The sequence below is a fragment of the Equus asinus genome, chromosome 20 (genome assembly GCF_041296235.1).
Source record: "Equus asinus isolate D_3611 breed Donkey chromosome 20, EquAss-T2T_v2, whole genome shotgun sequence".
Taxonomy (NCBI): Eukaryota; Metazoa; Chordata; class Mammalia; order Perissodactyla; family Equidae; genus Equus; species Equus asinus.
Window position 1 is genome coordinate 108803168 of NC_091809.1, and position 24382 is coordinate 108827549.

Below are 24382 nucleotides of genomic sequence, written 5' to 3' on the forward strand. Positions count from 1 at the left end.
GTTCAGATTCTCACTCAGAACTTTGATAGTGTTCATAGAATTAGTCCAGTTAATAAAAAGAAAACTTCACAGACACGGCTGATGACCGCAAAGGCTCATCAATACAGTGAAAAATCAGAGACCAAAGCGATAACCTGGGTTATTTCCAGGCATCTTAATGATTAAACAGGTTTAACTGCTTGCACCCAATGAATAGAGTGCGAATAGGCTCCTCCTGTTGACCCCAAGGTGGTCAATTTAGTGGATGCCTCCATCTTTTGTTTGTTTGTCTGACCTTGTCTTCTGATGAAAACTCCCAGTCATGTTTACCAAACTCCTTTAACTTCAAGTAATCTGAATGTCACATTTAATTCTCACTTCTTTTTCCTCAACACTTTGAAAATATTCCAGTCTTCCTCGACTACGAAATTGGTTAAGCCTGAAGTTTACCCAAATTCTAATTCCATGGCTGGGCTCCTGCCTTGACTGGCAGTCAAGGGCTTCTCTTAGATCCTAGAGCACTTTGCAAGCTCCCTGGGCAGACTAGGATGCAGTAATTCATCTCATTTGATCTGCTCCTCCATACACACAACGCAAGTTGATGTTTGTTATGACTTTCTTGATCCCTATTTATAAGACAATACAAGAGGAAACCATGTGTGTATGTTTGAAATAGAAATGATACATTGCACAGATATAGTTCACCACGTTCTGGGATGGGTTGTCAGTGTTCAAATGGGGAGTCTGAAGAGTAGGAACAGATGCTTTTTTTCCTTAATGGCTCTTTCTCTAATTTAAAATCCTTCCATTTATTTCCCTAAGATTTAGTGATAACTTTAAACACTTTAACTAAATTACCCAGCGGCTTGGCAGCCATCACAGAGGCAAATCTTTTTAGAAATCCTAGCAATCTGTTAGATCGTGGGTACTGTGATATAAAATCTGCATGCTCCACGTACAAAAATTAAATCAGTGCAATGGATACAAATACATAATGCAAATGGCGCCATTTCCAAACCAAGGGTGCATGACCTGCCTCTAAATATTGAATGTCTATGTTGCTTTCCAGTCATTGACTTTCTAAATTTGGGCCAATTTATTCTCATTATCCCTAAGTAAACTACTTTGATTTTTTAAACAGTTATTTTATAATCAAATAGAGCCAGTCAGCCCTGATTCATGGATCCTGATGTTGCTAGGATACACGGGTTGGTACTGGATGAAAGTACATCACTTCAAAGGGGAAAACTTGCAAGTGTCCTAGAAAATGACACTCCTATCTTCGTCTGTGGAAGACAGGCCCAATCCTGGAGCTTCTTGGATGCTCACAGACTGTAGGATTGGCCTCCCATGCTTTGAAATAAGCGTCTTCTCTGGAGGGCTGTGCATCTGTTAAAACTAGTCAGGTTGGTCTTAAAGCAAGGAACACACGTATTTATAGTAAAACACGTTTTCATGTTTGTTTTACAGTGAAGAGAAAAAAACCCAGAACCCCCAGATTTTATGTACTTTGAAAATATATTTAAAAACATTAAAAATTCTATATTTAAAACATATATTATATGTTAATTAGTACACTTAAATAGAACTTGTATTTACAATAGGCTTCTGATGCGGTTAAGTTTTAATGCCAATTTTTTCAATAACATAATTATATAAATATACTAAAATACAATAAATATTTTTTTTTTTGTTTTACATGGTGAATAATATCTTTACCATAGAGAGAACAAGGCCACAGACATTTACTTACATTTTCAATGGGAATCACCATAAAAAAGCAACAGGCCTGCTGCCATGCATGAAACACTTCTGCCACAAAGAGACCACAGCAAGACTTTAAAAAACAAAACAAAACAGAACAGAACAAAAATGAAAAGCAACAGAGAGAGATTTTAACAAAATAAATCTTAGGTCAACGTAAACCACCAAGCATGTGACTGGGACGTGTCTTGTTGGGAGGAGCGAGCCGGTGACCCCGCCAGTGCTGAATGCTGCTACTCAACCGCTTAACAGCTCTGGCCTTTGCTCTACTTTGAGGCTGTGATGGGAACTTTTGTTTGTTTTATAAGTTTGTCCCTCGGAAAGAGACTGCAAAAAATGAACATACAGCAGGTATTCCAAGTATTCATTACATGTTAAAAATAATTACAAAGATAGTATTTTCAAACAGCACAAAACATACCTATGCTACATACAGTCTTCCTTCTCTTAAAGACAGGTATTCAGAGGGTCCTGTAAAAGACAGGTCGTTCTAAATGAAAGACTGAACAGATAGAAATTAGTTGCTGATGGCATCTTCATCCCCGGGTCATGGTGGACATCCTCTTTTGCTTATCCCTCATCCTACTAAGATGCAGCAATTTCTTGAGGCTTTCTGATACTCAAGGACACTGGCGCAGGACGTCTTCAGTTTAGAGAGTGGGCTAAATGGGCTTAGCACTAATTTTCCCTGGGGTCCACTTTTCCCAAGACCACTACTCCAGGATCCCAACTTGACTTCTCCTGACCCCAGATGGCAGAGGTGAGGCAGGGGACCTCTCCCTGGACAGACAGGATGGACGGGAGGTCGCTGTGGCCTTCACCGGGAAGCAGAGCTCTGTCAAGACTGTCCTGGCCTCTTCCATCGAGCAAGGCACCTTCCAGCCTTCAGGGTCCCGGGTGTGCAGACACCTTCCCGAAGTCTCATCTCTGGACAAGGTTTTCTATCTGTAGCCTTGATCATCCAACCTGAGTTTTGGGGCCTTTTCCTGTCCCCTTCCCCCTTACCAAAAGTTCTCAAAAGACAAAACCCTGGTTTCCTCAAGTCTAATTTCAAAGCAGTAAGTGTTCACGGAGCAAACATCTATCTCATGGCGTCAACCTCAGGGTCACAACGCCATATTTGGTTCTGCGCCTGCTCCAGGCTAATCCAGCTTTATGCAAAATGATCCAGGGCGGGGGCGGGAGTCAGCTTGAGCACGTCCTCCAGTGAGAACCTCTCAGCACATTAGGTAATGTAGGCACTTAAAGCGCGAGGTCCCTGCAACTTGACATGTCATTCCAGAGCCACCTCTGAAGGGTCCTTCAGAGGCCTCCCTTTTGGAATGTCTCAAGTACCACTCGCCAGCCTCACCCAGACCTCGGGACGGCCACTCAGAGTCCTCCTGCACTGCCTGGAAGTGACAAGTCCGCTCCCCACAGCCTCCATGCGGCTGTTCAGTATCGTTTCACTGGCAGTGTAGACTCCTGCTCCAATCTAGGCGTTTTCTGGGTCCATACAGAACTCCACCTTTTGCTTCAAGACATTTTTAAGCCTTACCATGATTCTTTTTAAGACTTACTATGGTTTACCCTAATGTTTACCCCTCATAAAAAAGAATCCTTATTTTTGCGTGATTTTGTTATCCTTTTTCTCTTCTAAAAAGGGAAATCCCTGTTCTCCACGCTTACACCAGCTCCACGATGTGTCGAAGTTGTTCCCTCGTTCACAGCAGCGGGGGAAATATTTCAGAGCACGCACCTGATTTTTCTTCCTTGAGAGAAAACAAAACAGAGAGGACCAAGAAGGGAGGGGGGGAAGAATGTGCTGGAAGTCAAGGTAGGCCTCTCCACAGCAGAGCGCCCTGACCGCGGCCGCAGGGCGCCGAGGAGGTGTCCCGGGAAGCCGCGAGCCCTGCGCGCAGTCGCCTCTGTTTTATTCACTTTCCAGTCATCTGACTGCATTGCAAACATCTTTACAACATACAAATGACTCTTTTCTCGACCAGAATAGGTACTGAAGGAATTCTTTCCCCATCCCTACTCCCTGTGGAAACTAAAAAAACAAAACAAAACAAACGGAAAAAACACAAAACAAACGAAAATATACCCCTCCCATGCCCCATCCCCTAAGCCAGTAACGCGATGACAACAGCACCTTGACATGTTTTAATTCCAACGCTATCAGAAGTTAAAAGCAGTAAAACAGATATTGTACTAACAGGAACGAAGATACTTACTGTCTAAAATGTAAACGGAATGTTTTGGTTCAAATTTTTGTTGGTTTTTTTTTTTTTGTCTGTTTTCTGAAAGAGGACAGTTTATTATCAATTCACAATTAAAGCAGCATGCAATTTATTATTATTTTTTAAACTTTTTACGTTTTCAATTCTTGGCAACGGCAACAAACCACAACATTATCGAGGAATGTAATGCAGATTTTTTAAAGTTGTGCGCGAAATGACTGTTTCCCTTCTGGTCATGGATCTGTCCAATAAACAGACTGTAGAACCACGGTACGGTAGAAACTCCATTTATACATGCAGTTCATAAAATTATTTTTTCTTAACTGAATAATTTACCCTGTTATGTATATATACAAATAGATAATTTTTGTCTCAATATAATCTATACAACATAAAGCCACTATCTTCCCCTTTTAATGGTCAATGTACATACACAGGAAGTGTCTATCCTTATGAACCGCCAGCCGATTCTCTTTTTGCTATCCATGGTGAGGGCCCGCACGTACGACTGGGTAGTTCGGCATTGGGAGTTCCAGTGCCTTTTGTCGATGCCCCTGCAGCCCTCCTTCGTGTAACCCATGGGGTTGCACTTGGTCTCATAGAAGTACTGCTTCAGCTGGCCTTTCGACACAGGGACCTTTTCCAGGACCGTGACCGTCCCGCCCGACATGTCCACTGCCGTCTTCTTATCCGCCGCGGTGACCCACTCGCTAATGCTGTCGCAGACGCTCAGCTCCCCGCGGCGGGCCGGGTCAGAGTGGCGCCGGACCCTCATAGACATGTTCGCAGCATCCAGGTAATTTTTGTATTCCTCCAGCAGAAAGAGAAGGGGAGGCTCCAAAGGCACTTGACTACTGAGCATCACCCGGGAAGTGTACAAGTCCGCGTCCTTACTGTTCTCTTCATCGGGCCGCACTTTCTGGCCCTCATCCAACAGGTCTTCTATCACGTGTTCGAAAGTGTCAGCCAACGAGGTCAGGCCTCTCGAGCCTGCCTTGGGCCCGTTCACGCTCTCCAGAGTCCCATGGGTCCGCACAGCTGGGTAGGCCAAGCTGCCTTGTCCTCGGGCGTTTGCTTCTTTCATGGGGGCAGCCTTCATGCAACCGAAGTATGAAATAACCATAGTAAGGAAAAGGATGGTCATCACTCTTCGCACCTGGTGGAACTGCAGGGAGAAAGCAGAGACAGGACACAAAACTGGTTAGGGTTTTCTCTGGCAGGGATGCCGTGCAGCCCATCTGACAGTAATTCCAGGGCATTTGGGAGGGTCAAGGTTTTTGACGTATTGGTGATAAACTCCAGCTGCACCAGACACAAGTTCATGTCAGCAGTGTGCTGGCGTGCTTTAATATAAACCAGAGACGGCCAGCGTTTGCCCCAAGATTTAGCATATAAACCCAAGATTAGACGGCTTCTACGCAAGTGAAAAAAATTGTGGCTTCAAGCTCTCCTCCTTCCTCCTACTTTAGCAGCTTTGCAGATTTAATTTTTAATGATCTCTGCTGTCACAAGAAACACTGTATCAGAAATGTCACTAAGCAACAACAGCAAATGTAATGGTAATTTTTTTTCGAGTGTGCAACATGTTCCTATCGCAGGAATGTGTGACGGGAACAGGAGTGGCCCGAGGGTCTGAGTGGGCCTCTCTAGCTATGCCATGTCTAGGCCTGAGTGCACGCAGAAGCTGAAGTCAGGGAGCCATCAGGAGCCTCCACATAGACTATGTTCCTCCCATAGAGATAACCTACTAGACAGAGCAGAGAAGAAAGGTAATGTCATCGAGCCATCCTGTTTTACGGGCAAGGAAACCAAAGGCCACAGAGGACTTGCTTGCCTCGTGTCACGAAGAAAGTTTCTTAGAATTCGGGCTCCCGACTCCAGCTCCAGCATTCTTCTACTACACCTGGATGGTCATAACTGAAAACGTTTTGCTTATTTCCAAACAAAAATCGTTTAATACACGTTGATTTTAATGATGTGTCTACGCCTGGGGCTGATATCATGAAAATAATGTGTCTGCCTAAGAGAGAATTAGAAAAGTCAGCCTTAAAAGGCACTGAAGTCAATTTCAAATGCCTCCCATATGCGGATCCACGTTCGTCTCCACCAACCCTTGGAGGCCCTCACCCCTTGGCTTTTCTGGCGCATACACAGACCCATCTGAGAAACCTCAGCTTCTCTTTTTATGGGAAATGTGGTCCTGTATGTGTGTGTGAGTGTGTGAGAGCTGTGAGTTAATCGTACCTTTAAAACGCTGAGTGGCATTTTGCTCACTTTGGTATAGGCAGCTAGAGCTTCTTCCTGTGCTTTTGAAGTTTCCTGGGAAGTCCCTGAACAGCACTGCACAAAATTAATCTTTTCCCATTTGCCAGAGGGTTGCAATACTCTAACTTTGGCTCTGCATCTACAGGCGTGCTCTGGGAAGCCAATTAGGCCGGATGAACAACCAAAATGAAAACATACCTACAGACCAGCCCAAGGTTACTGTCAGCTGGTGAAGAACTTCAGAATCACTTACCTGAAGCATTGTGCCCCTCAGGAGTAAAGAGGAGCACCCCCCAGCCCCGGCACCCTAACTTAATTCCTGCTTGTCAGTTGTGGAGCAAGGACTTACAAAAGACACACACATGCCGTAGTTGTTTTGCTGTCCATCAGTAGGAAAAGGGACTGTTTTTCTGTCCATGAAGTGTCACTGATTAGGAAGGCAACCTACCTCCAGTCAGTAGCTCCTACTGCAGAAACGGCTGGAAACTCTGCGAGCGAGGACCAAATGTGTCTGTTCTCCACTTTTATGAGATCACATTTTCTACCACTAAGAGACGTTATGGTCCTCCCCAAACACCAACAAATTCCCTGCTAGACCCTCACTTTGCACACACAGCAAGCACGCTCAGAACTGTGTGGATTGCACAACGGTCTCAGAGTAGGAAGTGCACGCTGGTTTGAATAAAATGCAGATGACCCACTCTGCTAATACCCGAACTTTTGTGAATATCCTGGCTTCTGCACCATCAAAGCAACGGTCCTCCACGGAGGTGTCTATTCTGGCAGGCAGCACTTAGACCACTGAACGAAAACCCTTTCTCCTCGTGTTCCCAGTCCAAATTAAACCAACCCAAGGGATACCGCAAATGTAGGTCGAGGAAAGAATGCAAATTTATAATATTTTACTCCAGCCATCTACATCGCACTGGTAGAGATTTGCTGTGCTCAGCTAGCTTTTAACACCGTATTTCATTAAGTCTCAGATACCATCATTATAAAACACACTCTTTTAAGTACCACGAAAAAATTAAAAATGCAGCCTTCTTTATCACTGATTACTGTTATTTCAGACTTATTTGGACACTTTTTATCATATATAACTTTTATGCATGTATAAAAAAAGAAAATTAAGCAAAATAAATGGGTTAATGTGATGACAACTGTGTTATGACTTTGGCACAGCCAACAATAAGAACGAAATGACATCCATTTCAGACACGATCCAAGTTCAGGGATGTTAAAAATAAGAAAAGGAAAATGTGTATCTGAGAATTAATGAAACAGAGTAAGTTTAATAAGCATTTACTAAGTGCCCACACTAACTGCTTACAGCGGCCCAAGGTACCGAGGCATCTCAAACCAGAGCTGGCAAACTGTTTTATCATCAGTCCCACAGTAACGAGTCTTTTAATGATACCTTTTTCTATACTTGGCTTAAAGCAGTTCATCCTGCCTTTCACTGGTCTCATTCATCTTTTTATTAATAACTGTTGGGTTACAAAAGTAGTTAGTTCTTTATAGATCACTTTCTCATCAGTCCCACAGCAACTATTTCAGAGGAACAAATGGCCTCTGAGTGAATATTACTTCATCCTGAGGCCCAGCATCCCTCCAAGCTGACCAGCCACACAGATTCAGTCATTAATCACCTGGTGAGAGAGCCCAACCCCCCAGCCCCGCCTGCCCCCTAAGTGACACCTCTACAAGGCCAACTGCCCACTCTCTGAAAGGCCTCGAAGACAAACTCAATGCTTTTCGTTGGAACAATGTTACTTCCTAACTTTTCTATTTCTGCCAATGGTTTTGTGATACTCTGGACCACCCAGGCTGCCGGCTGGAAATCTTGGCAGCAAGTCTAACAATACATTTCTTATACAGCCTTCAAATCCAGTCAGTGGAGAGGTCCTGCTCATTTTTCCTTTACGACGTCTATCCTGTCCATCCCTTTCTCTCCATCCCACTGCCATTATCTTGGCTCAGCCCTCACCATCCCATTTTATGACCACAATGTCCCCCTGGTGTACCCGACATCCTTTCTGCTCCATTTAACTCTGATGACCATGGCCTAACACTCTCGTCTTATCATTCTCTTACACAGAACTTGCAATGGCTTTTTTGTTCCCCTAGATCAAATCTAACCTCCTTTTACCTGGTATTCAACACCCTCCAAAGTCTGGCCCCACCCTACTTAGCTAACTTTGTCATATCAATCAATGCTTTCTAACCTCTGCTCTGATCAGGCCAGAGTCCTTGGAGCCCTATACACATTATTGCCCAGAAGTGACTTGTTCCATTCTCCTGGCAAACTCCTTTCTCTCTGACTAAATCTTGTTTATCCTTCATGACCCAGTTCGAGCACCAGACCACACCCGCCACGTTCTCTGATTACCTCATTATGCTAACTCCTCAGTTGGATGATAAGATCTCGGAGGGAATGGATCATGTCTGATCCCCCATAACGCTGAACACAAAATAAGGTAATAGTACTCAGTAAAAACTTACTGACGGTTTGTAAACCGTGGCAGACGGTGCTGACATCAGTGTTGTAGGAAGCGTTTCCATCTGGAAAGCACAGTGAACTCACTGAAATTATTAGGTCAAGTATAGGCTGTGCTAAACCCAAATTACCAGCTCTAAGGGATTTGACGGATGGCAATTATCAGCCATGAGCAATCTCTTGAGTTTCTCTAATAGGGTAAACCTTGACTCGAATAATTAAAAGGCCAATAACACTACAACATACTACTTCCTGTGTAGCTGTTTCTACTACTTCAGGAGGAGACTTAGACAAGTCAGTAATAATCATAATAGCAAAATTTGGAATTTTCCTTCTTTTCCTTTTTTTTTTTCTGTTAACCTCTTCAATAATTTTACATACTATATTAGGAAATCATAAAAGTTTAAGTAAGAACTTCCGTGACAATTCTTACATTTTAGCTCTTCCGATGAGTCTTTATTACACGAAAGATAAAGGGGTTGCGCAATACTGCTAAGTAGATCGTTAGTCTATATATCTGTTTATACATAATAAATTCATTGGTGCTGTCCAATTCTGCTCCAAGGCTTAAAACAATCGACTCAACCACACCTATAAAATGCTAGGAAGGGCTCTTTCTAGCTCTCAAGAATTTAAATATAGTATAGAGGGTTAAAAGAAAATCAACGTAGTAGAAATGTAATTTAGTTTTAAGCATGACTCACAAGTCTTACATTCAGCCAGATGAATATCTGTGATAGCACGCTGTAGTAATAACTTAGATTTGTCTAAAAGACTACAGAACCTTCACAAGGATCATCTAATTTGGTTGTTATTAGGAGACAGGACAGGTATTATTATCCCGATTATACAGATGAGGCAGTTATGGTTCAGAGAGGTCAAGTAACCTATCAGATATCACAAAGCTAATAGGTTACCTGTCTCCTTGTCCAAGCTTTTACCATCAGGACACGCGCTGCCAGTTGTAGAACATTTAACTGCAGGGAGGAGAGAGGCTGTGAAGGGCCGTCAAAGGAGGAGCTGATGGGATGTGACGGTTTCCTGCAGTTACGTGTATCCTACGCCCAACTTTCCAAAGGCAGCGCCTTAAGATACGACTTCAGAGAATTGGATTAATCCTGCCCTCTAAGACCCTTCAACCTTAAGGCTTGACTACTTCCGCAGATGGAATTTTAGACAATGTGCTCTTCCTCTAAAGAAAGCTTTCCAAAAATTTAGATATGTTGGAACCAAGTTTCCATGGCCAAAGCTAAGAAGAAAAACCAAACAACAGTATGAATAATTCAGGCATCCAGGAAAAAAGTGCCACGCTCTGTTTGCTCCCAGTCCCTTTGGGTTTGTCTATGAGCATGAAATTAAAGAAAACACAGATTAAAGATGATATGGCTGCTCATCTTAGATGGTCTTATAAGCCAAAAGGACGATGGTAATGTTGAAGAAATTATCAATTGATGCTTAATTCCTAACATACACGATGCAAATCTATTAAGAGGCCATCTTACTGAAATCTTGTAAATTCATATAAATAATCATTACTCTGTACCCAGTTTCACTACATGCACTATTATCCTTACTTTTGTTTGTTCATTCAGCAGACCTGGAATCTACTCTCAAGTTTCACAGTCTAGGAGGGAGGTAGGACATGTATGTAAGTAACTAAAATGTAAAGATAGAAACCTCCAAGGAAAAGTATAGATAAAATTCTATAAAAAGAAAGAGGTTACGTCCAGTTAGAAAATGAAGAACACTTTGTGAAGAAGCCTGCAAAGGGTTTACACATATCCGGAAACGACACCAGCGGATGGACAGCAGGTCAGTTAAAGGCGTGGAGAAAATTTCTCGAGAGAAGAGTTCTGGACTAGGAATAGTGAGAACTGAGAGCGGATGACTGCCAGAGTTGGAAAGGCTCTGAGGGTGATGCTAAAGAACTGGGACCTTGCCTCGCAGGCATGGAAGGGCCCACAAAAGGTTCTGAGCAGTGGAGTGCTTCAAAAGCCCAGCTTATCACCATGTGTGGGAGGACCTGGAAGAATGAAAGACCGGAAGAGACAATTTAATTCACTGATTTTATTCATAGTGGCTACTGAGCTTTAAAAGTAAATATTAAGCAGTTACTTAAGTGTGGGGTGGGGGTTAAGGGCCTGGATGTATCCTTTAACTTAATCATTTATTTACTTATTTATTTTTAGGCTGAAGTGAGTTGCAAAAGGAAAAGGGAGTAGAGAGAAGTGCACGGAGCTGCATGGTAAAGCATGAGTGACGTCGGGGCTGGCCGAAGGACAGCGTGGAAGGAGGCAGAGGGAAGGCAGGAATACAAACCCTCATTCCAATTATAATTACCCTGAACTTGGATTCCACCGCTCAGCACTTTTAATTCAAAGATCTCCAAACACTTTGCAAATAGTAAGTAATTAAGACTCATAGGACCCTAGAGGTGCAGGTAACTATAATTATCCCCATTTCATACAGGAGGAAAGAGGACCAGAGTTTTTAATCAACTCATCCACTCACTGTAGTTCCCCTGATAGAACGAGGTCAGAACCTCAGTCTCCAAAGGAAAACTAGGTCTTCAAATCCAGGGACTAGTTTCTTCCATCCCTCTGTATTATTTTCCCATTATGTATAAACTGCTTAGCCAAGAAGACCAAAAAACACTCAAAAACAAAAAACCTCACATTTCTTAATAATTGGTAGTTGGAATCCACAAATAAAACAAGGGGAAAGAAAGCCAGTGATCATTACAGATGCATTCAGGTCAAACTTACCTGAAGGACCAATCAAGTGGAACAATAAATATTTCAAAAAATGCTACCTGATAACGCAGATGCTTTAAAGCTTTGAACGAAGTGCCTTGAAACATAGTTTTTAACTATAATGTAGTTTATGTCCATGGGTATCTAATCACGCTTACGACAAAACACAGTCCCAAAACCAGAGTCCTCTCTGATGCCCCATACACCCTTGGTGCTGGGTGATACTTGTAGACGCTACTCGGCCTCACTAAGAGTGCCAGAGAATTTGCTGTTCTTAGTTCAAACCCGGAGTGATACATACACGTAACTACCATGAAAAAATGTCTATTTCCCTGAGTCATTAGTTTGATAGAGAAATTTACAAACATCTTTCATAGAAAGCACTATAGCTCTGGTCCTCTATTAATCCCCTCTATTGACCAGCCCATACCCGACAAAGTAAGGACTTTTCTATCGGTCAGGGACCTACCTTAGCCAAGAGTAAAACGAGCCCATATTCTCCATTAGGATACGGGCTGGGAATTCTCCTCTGAATTACCCCAATTTGTACAGCCCCTTGCACAAACCAGGTCCCCACACATCTAAATGACTCAGCTACCTTCGTGCTGGTACTATTGGCCTGGTATTTCAGGGAGGTGCAATTAAAGTGAGAGCAGCAAGTCCTAAAGTGGGCCGTAAAAATGGAATGAATTTCGGAAGAAGGGGTAGGACGCGCCTGGCCCAACGACCAGGTCAGAGAACACCACCCTCCACCGCCCCCGCCACTCCAAGCCCAGGCACAGCCGCCGCCATCCAAAGGTCTCCAAGTGCTTTCCATCAACACCACCCTAGGAAACCTACGGTTCTCCTGTAACCGAGGAAGAACCCCTGAAAGCCAGAGCCACCAGAGCCGGCAGTCCGACCCATGCCTGGCCCTCTTCCTTCGTCTCCTCTTCAGAGCAGCACTGCTGGATGGCGCATCTCCCGCCTATGAGGAAGTCTTGGCATCCAGCACACAAATCACTTGCAAATCAAATGAGGAGACTGCCTAAAAATGCTTTTTAAAATTTTCAACTACTATATTTTAGATTATAAGAACTAAATGGCAGTTCACATTCAATTCAAAAGCCTAACTTCTTTAATTAGGATTCTGTTTTCTTTAGAATTTCAGGTGGGACTTGTTATGACGAACTAAAGTAAAATTGAGATTTAACGATGTTCTAACTACTGAATTGCCAAAAACAGTGTACTATTTATCAAATGCCCATATATGGTAGACAATAATGCTAATTAGAAGATACTATCTATCTGGTTCCATGAAGTGTCAGTGACCCGCCCTGTAAGGAAAGACCTGGAAAAATTATCAAGTATACGTCACATTTAATAACAGGCGTTCATCTCTATGATTACTGTGAAATCATGGGGCGAATTTTCCGCTAAAGGGAAAATGACTCTGGAAATAGTGAGTAGGGAGATACAAACATTATTGTAACATAGGCATTTCCATTGTACTTACATATACAGACTTCGAATTTATAGAAAAATTTCAAGTACAAAATTCACTTTAGGCAACCTAAAGTCTCAAATTTCAGGTAAGTTTTTGAGTACTACATTTACAAATTAAGTGTAATAATACAATTCAAATTTGTTACCAAAAATACTACAACAAAAGGAGAAATTTATGGGGCCCGAAATAAGTTTTAGGAAATGTAGGTAAGGATAAACTTCCGGGGGCTGAAATTAAACGAAGACTTGCTTCTCAGAGTGTGATCCGTGGGCCGCAGGATTAGCATCACCTGGGAGCTTACAGGAAATGCAGCGTCTCAGGTCTTCTCCTGCATCCCTCCACTCCACCCACTCACTCAGAATCTGCTTTTCACCAAGATTCAGATACTTCCAGGTGATTCATATACTTATTAAAGTTGAGAAGGACTGGGCGAAATGCTAAAGAGAAAGAAGCTACTTAAGATACAGAGATGAAGTGGTTAATGTCAACTGGAGTATTACGGTACATTCGGATCATGCCATGGGCTTACCTGTCATCTTTCCTCCCTGGTTCAACTGGTTTTATTGGGACATTTATCATGTGGGGAAATATTTTTGCTTTTGTGATGGTATGAAGTAAAATCTGGGTTGCCCTTCTGTCGACTGGCTTTTCCACTATTGTGTTTATGCCATAAAGTGTGGGACACCTATAAACGTGATTGGTTGAATGAGAATTATAGAGAGCACTGCTGATCTATATCTGGACTCACACTCAAGCACTAATTTATATCTCAATGCTACAAGGCAAGTGCAAGCTTAATTGGCTTCCCTGATTCCCTATATAGCTTATCATCGCTCACTCAATCAGAATCGTACTGGAAATAATACAACCAGTTACAGCAGGGGGTAGATTTCCAGGCACACTAATACTTTCAGCCAGATAGATATCTCTGATCCTTGTGAGTTCCTCCTATCCTGAAATGGTAAAATAGAGATAGAGGCAGAAAGAACTGACTCACCACTCAACGGTGACTCTTATTTCTAGACTTGTCTTAAAACTAACAGTTCCAGCTATCTCCTACCAGGCACCATGAAATTTAAATAAATAAATAAAACAATAGCAGCAGCAGCAGCAGCAAAACCCTAAAGCAGATCAATGCGAGTATCAAGCATCAGAATCCCCTCTCCAACCCAAATCTGTCTCTACTTCGAGAGGTGCCCAAGCAGGCAGCCCAATTTCTCAGTTGGGTTCTAACATCTGGGATCATGTTTTAAGACCGAAGGACCCGAAGGTGTAAAAATTAAGGCAGATTTCCAAAGAAAAGTACAAAAATTTTTGAGTTGAATAACATCACCAAGGAGTTGATGGGGTGGTTTCACAAACAGAACCGGAGACTGGTCCACTGTTGGGGCTTTTTACAAAGGACTGCAAGGTGGCTCGGTTCCAAACACCAAGAAGGCGTCAAGTTCACCAGTACAAATGCAAATGACTCGCACTGGGAACCCTGACAGTGTTGCTGGGGAATCATTTGCAAATGGGTGGGACTGAGATGACAAAGAACCCTATTTCTATTTTCCCAGGCAGGATCCACCTTGAGCCCCACATAGTGCAGACGTCAACACAGTTAAGGGACAGCCTCCTCCAGATTACAAACGAGGCACACCTACAACCAGGGGATGTTGTGAAAGGACAGCAGAGCATGCTCCGTGCCTAAAAAAAATGCAGGGTGACACAACTGGATTCTTGTTTCCTAAGAGGAGAACATGCAGTAACTCTCTCATACCAGAGGATAAAGGGAATCTCCCTTGAATAAAAGAAGTTTGCCATAATGCGGAGATTGGGAACATGCCAGAACAATTACAATTTAAAAAAAAAACCATACCACCAACAAAGCAAGACAGAGAAAGTTAAGACCCGTCAGTCCTATTACAGTCTCTTTCATCTGAATTGGCAGCTTCAAATCAACAGGTTGCTTTGAGGGTGTCGCTGGGCACGCGGAGTTCCTGCCATGAGATGCTACAGGAATTCTGACAGCTGTGAGCCAACACCCACTTGGCACCGTCGCCACACAAACACACTCTTAATGGACCCCAGAGCTGCGGTAAAGGCATGCCCTTCTCAGTTTTTCCACAGATGGTGCTCCTGAAATTTTCCACAGCCGGAGTATTCCTGTGGTTAATTAGTTATCAGAGCAATTTCCATTATAGACAGAATATCTTTACATGATTAAACCCATCTGAGGTCCCAACTGGAAGGCTTCAAAGTCATTAATTCAGAAGGGTGACATGGAAAACCGGAGGGACAATTCTCACCTGATGAAGAGACCTCTCTAGATCACGCCCCATCCTCTGAAGTGCATAGAACATTAAATTTAAAAAAGCAAGAGAGGTGAAAATAGGTGAGGGAGAGAAACCAGATAGCTGAGATGCTTCAACAGACAAAAGAAGAGCAATCCTTCTAAAACCACTATCAAGAAATCCTAAGGAAAAGATAAAATTAGCAAGAGAAGGCTGTCAGCTGTCTGCGGCTCACCTTTACGAGACCATTTTCAGGAACCAGTTGGGCAAATTCCACGGAGGTGCATATGCACGCACGGCGGCCCTTCTTCTGGGACGCAGTCACGCCATGCAGAAGCATGTGGACAGGTGCCAAAACATGTGTGGACATGCAACCCTTTCCGCAGAAACTCAACGTTCTGAGTGTTCCCGAGGATTAGACTTCTGCACACACGGGGAAACTGGTGGCTCCACACACTGTTGTCCTTCGGGTTATTTTTGTGTCCAACTCTATAATTTCTTTTAATTACTTATTGTAAAGCAGGGGAAAGTGCTCATTATTTGTAGCTTAACGCAGGAGCAAAAGTACTTGAATGGGTTCCCCTGCCCACTGAGCTACCTCAGCCCCAGGTCTCCCAAGGGTCACGTTCATCTGAACGGCGCACCGAGGTGAGCCCGCCCGGTGCATAGCGAGCCACGTGGACTCTCTTCAAGAGACTGGCCATCCGCCAGAGCTACTATAAAATACAAGGAAAATATTAACTTCTCAGATGACAAAAGATCCGCATGGCTGGTCAGAAAATATCCACATCACTTAGGCCCATAGAAAGTACATATAGGGAAACATCCAATTCTGTGGCTCCATGAGGACCAGGACGGTGAGAACATCTGTGTGTTTCCATCCCTCTTCACTCAACAATAATTCCTCCAGAAGACAGGCGAGCTCAACACAGATACGTTTAACCTAAGCAACAGGAGGGGGGCTGGGTTTCTACAGAGTACCGAGGAATAGATACAGTATCGGTGGGGACGGCCGTGTATATGGAGGGACTGTTGGAAGATGCTCTGGGCAGCTGGGTAAATAAGTAACGTCAAACTTCTCTTTGTATTAAAAGTGATTAAAAATAATCGCTAACATTTATTAGCTACAAGGTAAAGAATCTAATTATCCATAGTCTACAGCTGAGAATGCAGAGGCCCGGAGAAGTTTGGTATAAACTGCCCCAGACCATACTCCCGGCGTGCGGGGAAATGGAATTTAAACCAGGGCTGGCTCACAGGCTTCTTTCCAAATGGGGTCAGATGTGGATGCGGTGTCCTATATTCTGAGGGAAGTCTACTTGGCGGAGAGATCCTGCAGACCTTATGCACCAATTTCTTATTTATTTAAGCAAAGCCCCTTATGATCATTCCTGACAAGCGGTTTGTTTACACACTAATTCCATGGAGGCTGAATATAAACCTACAGTTTCTTCCTTACTGCCCTCTTCTCAATACTGAATTATTCCCTCAGGGTACCAACCACACATGCATACTCAGTAGGGCACAGTGTCAAAACTAGGGATGAAGGTAATTGGTTTGAAATGTCAGTACGTTTTCCCCGGAGAAGATCTCTTCAGGCACTGGAACAGAACCACGCGCTTTCAGACCAGTAACCACAACTGCCAAATGCTCCTGTGTCGACTCCACTTGAGTAAGCATGATTTCAGTCAAGACCCAAGTGCCAAGGTGCCTTTTTAAAAAAATACTTGTGACATAAAATCTTTCTTTTGAGTGCCCCAACCTAATCCCCTCAAAGTCTGGAGGCCTGGCACCCTAGGCCACCCCCCACCCCGTGACCCGTGCCATTTGTCCTGTCACTCCAGAGCAGAGGTGAGGACTGAGATGTGAGTCAATAAAAAGGTATAGCAAGACGACCTCAAATTTATTCTCGGGGAGTCGTTCAGACACCTAGTTAGGGCCCCAAAGACAGCAAAACAGACTGTCCAGCACAGACAGAGCAGTGGACTCTCAGACTGTGCCAACAGGAGCAATCAAGTCAAAACAGGCACAGGAACAAGGGTGACAGAGTAGAGATCTCATGTGGGTTCTTTGACACCAAACTGGTACCCAGAGGCCCTTGGCCTGAACGGCAGGCCAAATGGAGCCCACAGCCACACTGAGTTGATGCAGAACAGACACCTGAGAGTGTGTGGCAGCTTGGATGAGGATGGCACAGAAGACAGAACACCTTGCTTCCGGCCATCGTCAGCCCTTGGAAGAGAGCAGACTTCCAGAGGAGGAGCTGCAAGGAGCCTGAGAACAAAACTGGAAAGGCCTGTTGTGAAAGTCTTCACAGGTATTAACAAAAGAAAACGTGCATTTATCAGCGGTGTGTGAGCTAGCTTCTGGCAGTCCACCCTTCGGCCCAGGAATTATTTCCTGTGTAGGCCCGACACAGTCATCACAGCAGCCCGTCCCTATAGGGGAAGAGGAGTGGCTTTCCCTCTTAAAGTGGCCCTGGCAAAAATTCCATGAAAAAGAACAATGTCCATCTGGATTGAAGAACCATTCCACCAGGCTCCATTTACCACACTTTTCTATGCAGTGGAACTAAAGGAAATTTTTTCTGAACAAAGCACACTGTCCTCAGAGAAAAATAAGATTGAGAATCGATCCTTCCAATGGGAATGGTAAGAAGTGACGTGAGGACGACCTGGAATGTATGCTTTTCAAAGTGTGGAGATGTTCTCGAGGCTGCCGCTGACGTGTTTTCACTGGGTGTCCTGTCCGTCTAACGCAGGGGATGGCCTGGCAACTTCAGGGGAGAAGCCTGCAATACTGCGTCAGAGTTCAACGCCGACACTGTGCCGCAGCAGTTTTAATCTATCCTATAAAGTACTAAGCATTTCATTACGAATCTTGGGGGAAGTGCAAAATCATTCCTCAAAGGAGCATCCCCTTGGGTATGAAGGTTCCAGGTTTAGCAAGACTTCCTCTGTGACTTAGGGTACATCTCTCCAACTCAGTCCCTAGAAATAAGGTTAACAGCTGAGAAACAAGTGCTAACGTCTGGTGCACAGTGTGCTGCGGTGGAACAATTTCCTTTTCTGTTCCAATAAACTCTGTTGTGCTCTATAGATCTTGCGCTACCAGTTAGGTGAATAACCAATGCATGCTCAACTTTCGACTGCAGGAAATTCTGCAAGTGCAACGTGGGTCCATTGCATGTGTGTCACCAGAGCTGGCATAAGGTCATGGCCACGGCAGGGCATGCTTTCCACTGGAACTGGCGCATGCCCCAACTCTGGGGAGTGTGTGGTATTCCCACTACAAACTAGGGGCACAGTTAGAACCTGAGAGAGACTTCACTTAGAAGCTCACCTCCCATTCCTCCTCTCTCAGACTGACACGCACTCTGTTGGTGAGAAGTAGAGAAACAGGCGTCTCGTACACAGGGGGTGGGAGTCCAAACGCTTCAAGCCCTTTGCAGGACAATTGGGCAATACCTCTGGAAGTTATAAATGAGTTTCCCTGCTGATCCAGCACTTCCGCCTCTGAGAAGAAACGTATGGATACAGGTAGGTGCACATGTACAAAATGATGTATATACAAATTTATTAACCGCAACAAGGCATAGAAGAGCAAAACACTAGCAGTAGCCCCATTCCCAGCTCCAGGAAAGTAGACAAACTATAGTAGATACTTATAATGGAATCCACACAACTGTGAGGAACAAGTCAGCTCCCCATATACTGCAATGGAAAGCTCTCTGAAAGACCTCGGTGAGCATAAAAGCAAAGCACAGAACAGTATATGTACCACACACGACCTTTTGTTTTAAAAATGGGGGGATATAACAAGACACATTCATATTTACTTGCATTTCCATAGAACACACTTTAGACGACTCACATGAGACTAATATAAGTGATCACCTCTAGACAGTACGTGTTGGGTAGGGAAAGACTTCTCAATGTAGACTTTTTGATACCAGCGTGACGTTTTTTTAATTGAGCTAATGATAGGTTACAATCTTGTGAAATTTCAGTTGTGCATTATTGTCTGTCAGTCGTGTTGTAGGTGCACCCCTTCACCCTTTGTGCCCACCCCCCACCCCTCCTTTCCCCTGGTAGCCACTAATCTGTTCTCTTTGTCTACATGTTTAAATTCCTCATATGAGTGGAGTCATACAGAGATTGTCCGTCTCTATCTGGCTTATTCCACTTAACATAATTCCCTTAAGGTCCATCCATGTTGTTGCAAATGGGATGATTTTGTTCTTTTTTTATGGCTGAGTAGTATTCCATTGTGTACATATACCACATCTTCTTTATCCAATCATCTGTTGATGAGCCCTTAGTTTGCTTCCATGTCTTGGCTATTGTAAATAATGCTGCAATGAACATTGGGGTGCATGGGACTTTTGGAATTACTGACTTCAAGCTCTTTGGATAGACACCCAGTAGTGGGATAGCTGATACCAGCTTGATTTTTAAATTATGTAAATAAATTATCAAAAAATTAAATGAAAAATAACCAACTTAAAAAAAATGTTTAGCCTAGTGGCTTCACTTTGGCACCAGAGTCTCCCACACTGCTCTGACGCAATAGACACTCAAGAGATGTACCCCAGTGCCTTTGCTTGCATCCTGGTAGTGACTACAATCAAGAAGTCTGGTGGTGGCCATCTCAGTTTCCCTGGAAGAAACCAGCACTAGGCAGGAGAGTTGGGTACAGAGGACAGTACCTGGGCTGGGGGCTGAAGACCCATTCCTGCCTTTCCCATTGGCTATTAAGTAGACCCTATGAAATGTGGATAATCAGCCATTTGTTACCAACAAATTGTGCGCATTCATGGGTGAACCTTCATGGGTAAACCAATCCAAGGACCCTGCTCTGTGAGATGAGGAGGACCAGTTCTTGCCCTTCCTGACTCACGGCATCATGCTGTCCTCACCATATGGAAAAGGCAACTTTGTAGACAACTGATACGAGTACCACATCAGCCTGAGGGGAGCCCATGGCCAAGCACAGGGGGACAACGAGAGCCATCTCCAAAGTCTCTGAGACCTGAGAAGGTGGGGGAAGAGAAAACTTCCAACAGATGGAATCTAGATGTGAACAGAGCAGGCTGACAGAGACTTGAAGAGGAAGACACGGGGTTAAATGACTCCATATTTGGTTGTCTGCCATTGAACATCCTGCAAATTCCATAAACCTAACAGGAAAATTAGGGAGACATCTCTGGGAGCAAACTTTAAGGATATAGACCTGAATACAAAGGCAAGATCAATGTCGAAGAATGATCCAGAAGGATGGCCCTCATTCCCTGTGATCAGCATAGGTGTGGGAGACATGTGCCCATCACACATGGGTGGGCCTCCCAACTTTCTTCCAAAATTAGATGCAAACTTCAAACATTTCTGAAAATGCTCCCTAGAAGACCTTTTACCACAAATTTAGAAACTGAATGAGAAACCACTCTAAAAAGCAAAAAGGAAAAAAATTCTCATCTCCATATGTACAGTCATCTGGAAAGCAGATCTTCCATTAAATGGATGGTCAAGCTGCACCACAATGTTAAACTACTCATGAAAATCCAAGGTTGCTTTCCCCACCTTCCGGAAGTGAAGCCTTCCAAGATGCATGAAATAATCACAGGAGGAAGTTCACTGGAGGTGCCCTAACTTGGTACTGCCATCCAGATGCCTGGTTAGGAAATCAGAAGAGTGTATGGAACTCAGAAAAAGAAAGCAAAGGACACCTTTCTACATAGACGAAGGAAGGTCCTTGCTCCAGGTGCCTGGTCCAGCTGGGTCCAAGTAATCTAAAGGGTGTGATGAATTCTAAGACCATCTGTTGAGGAAATGATGGACCTTGACTTTAGGCCATGTTGAGAAGCTCCAAGGCCACTTTGGATCAAATACAACATCCTCTCTCCTCCAGCTTCATGTTTCACAGCAGACCATGTTTCCTTACAGAAATTTCTTGAGAAGGCTTACTAGCCTATATTATTTCAAGTCAGAGTCTCCTCTTGCATAAGAGGCTTAAACTACCTCCAATTAAGCATACGAATGTGTTATATTTTAATGATTCATTTATTTATTCAACACTGGGTATTAAGAACTTACCAAGTTTAGATGGACTTCACTTTAGGAAAATCATTTTCAAGGCTGCTTCATGTAAAGCAGGAATAATTAATGTGGTAACTCTTAATGGATTCTTCAAGTGACTGAATCCTGAGTTTAAATTGTCACTGATTTTGAAATATAACAAGAAAGCCAGACACCTACGGAGGTGGCGCACTCCCAGCTAACTCTCAGTCGCTTTCAAGGGAAGTGTTTCAACGTTGCCCCATAGGGTCAACTTGATATGGTAAATCACTTAGTGAGAGGTTCACAAGTGCACAAACAATTCTTACAAAAATGTTTACAGGACGCGAGGACAATGAGCCGACACCTCCAAGAGTACGTCAGGGTCAGAGAGACAACTCATGTTTCATCAGCAGAGCTCTGGCCACTTGGTTGAAGCTGAAGGTCATAACCAGCTGTGTTTCTGTCATTCCCTCATGTGAAGAAAACTCAGTTGCAGACCATGTTTATTCCATGAGGAAAAACCCCACAGATGTTTTTAAAGCTCATTTCTGTCTCTTCTCCTTTTAGAGCTACGAAGGTCACCCATCCCTCTGTGGTTGGGTTCTCTCTGAAAACCTTTCACTTGGATGTCAACTTGTAATCACACTTACAGCTCAGGAGGACTGTGACTCAGCCTTCTCCTAAAATTTATTTTTTTAGTTTTGTTCATTTAACAGACATTCTCTGAGCACAGACACCGGGGACACCAAAACGAATGGTGTTTGGGACTTCACTGTTAGAGGGAGGTGGGGAACAGGTTAGACACATAAACTGACAATCATAGTTCAATGTAGTACATGTTGTAATTGACATATGCACAGGGGCAGCCTCAAAGGAGGGGGAGAAAAGTGGGGGAAGGTGACAGAGGACAGGGGGCTGTTGGCCCAGGTTTTTGCTCAATATAGATCATATTTTGTAAAGGAAAAGATTATATTATCTAATCTGCTAACCTCTCAGCACCTACAAGCCATAAAGCAAGACGAAGCACCCATGAAGACTTCAATGCTGGTGAGTTTCTGGGGCATATAAGCTGGAAACTGAAAGACTCACTGACGGATACTTATCTAGAACTGATTTCCCATCTAGAGTGCTTTCCTAGCTGATCACAACAACACTGAAATGTTATCTTTCCCATGAGGGAAGGACACGTTGAATTATTTAGCAAGTGCCTATGGTGCCACTACTATGTATGTGCCCATCAGTTGGCTATGTGCAATGGGGACTAAGAAAATGTAGGAGACAGAATTTTTGCTTCCAAAGGGTTTATAATTTTAATTGCAGAATTAAGACTAAAATGCATGGGAGAAGAAAAGCTAACTTATAACCAGTTCATATTTGGGGAAAAGCTAACATATAAGACAGCTTCTTTGGGACAAGGACCATATCTTATTCAACTTTGAAAAAATTATCATTTATTCCTCTAGGGATTCTGAATTGAGAACAGAATAGAAACAAGTTGCCAACTGGGAATCATAATACAGAGTCAGCCTCGTGTCAGCCAAGCTGTGTTGGAAACACAGTGGGGCCTCTTTCCTACTATCTCGAACCAAAGCCCTGGGACCCACACAAAGGGAGGCAGAAAAATGGGAACCGAGGGGACAGAGGTCTTGGCAGGTCCTGCAAGAAGCCAGCCCTGGATTTATTGCTTACCGCATAAGGGCTAGAATGCCAAGAACCTACAAATTTGGGTGCGGTGGTCCACAGAGCAAGAAAGAAGTGGGCTCGACTTCAGCACAGTGGTCTGTTGCTTTGGTTTACGTGCTGTATAGTCCAGTAGATGACAGATCTAGTGGGTCCCAGCAATCAGACTAATCACTTCTCATCTCATGGAAAAGAGCCAGTAATGGGGACAAGAGAAGGGCCCAGAATGCTCCTCTGATAGTGTTCCCTCTTAGGAAGCAAGTCCCCTCATGGAAACACAGCATAGGGGAAAAGGATTTCCCTCAACATTATTCTAGGCACAGAGAATTTAAGTAACCTGCCCAAGATCACAGATCCAGTAAGTAGTGGGCCTGGAATTAAACTTGATCATCAAACCCAGGAATGCAGGTACCAGGCCTGGGCTGCCTCATGAAGTTTCTATTTAGGAAACGTTTCCTTAAAGTCAAAAGACTATCCTGAGTGAGATATTCTAGAATATTCATCTAGACTAGAACATCATATCCACAGCTCCTAGCACAGAAGCTGACGCAGAGAAGACACCTGATAATGATTTAATGGTTGCACAATTGCTTATGTAACTAAGTTGTGAGATGCAGACCACAGATGACTTTGGAAGTCAGACGGAGTGAGGTTATCCTGGGCAGGAGTCTTTCCAGAGGAAGCAGAATTAGAGCTGGGTCTTAAAGAGCGAGCAGGATTTAGATGGATGAAAGGAGGAGAGAACCATGAGTAAACAAATTAGACTGCAAGGATTATAACAAAACAGTTTTGGTCTAGTCCACTTTGGCACAAACTGACACAAATTTAGGCATGAAGCATGCTGATAAAGTTTTTAATTGTCTTGATAATAAGTTGTAAAAGGTGTTCTTTTGGGACTGGAAAGTGCCAAATAACAGCAGTGGCTCAAACTCATTCTGCATTTCCTATGCCAAGCCCTGTTCTAAGCACGTTACTTGTAGTAACACATTTAATCCCCAGCACTCCCCTGGGAAGAGGCTGAGGCACAGAGATCTGAAGTAACTTGTACGAGGTCACAGACCTAGTGAGTGATGACCTGGGATGCTGTCCCAGGCCTTTGCTCTCACATGGAAGTTCCTGATTAGGAAATAGCTCTCGGGTCAGAAGAGTATCTTCAGCAGGCCTCCCGACGCAAAGCCTCTGAATTTCTGATTATTTACAGGCTGTAAATCCCCTCTAACCAAGCTCAGTGCAAGTACTTGCGCAATAAAGTAAATGAGAAATCTCTCTAAATCACAGGATATTCAATTTATTTGGCTTCTAGTTCAGCAATTCTTAAACTTTCCTGCACATCTGAACCACCTGTAGAAGTTTCTAAACATATGTCTCAAATCTATGAATCTCAGGGACTAGGACCCGATACCT

The 24382-nt window shown here is 43.6% G+C and overlaps 1 protein-coding gene across 7 annotated transcripts in view; it reads right to left on the bottom strand.

Annotated features, from left to right (window-relative positions):
• Positions 1–1889: 1889 nt before the first annotated feature.
• The window catches only part of BDNF (brain derived neurotrophic factor), a 54839-nt gene continuing 32346 nt past the window's right edge, over positions 1890–24382 (bottom strand). For 6 of the 7 annotated variants that reach the window (XM_044752591.2, XM_070491381.1, XM_014831462.3 and 3 more), the window contains exon 2: positions 3874–5130. In XM_044752591.2, the coding sequence (XP_044608526.1) occupies positions 4366–5130 (765 nt within the window). In that variant the 3' untranslated portion in view covers positions 3874–4365. Of the gene's footprint in view, positions 5131–24382 lie in introns of all 7 variants that reach the window. The other variant, XM_070491378.1, reaches the window with a different exon arrangement.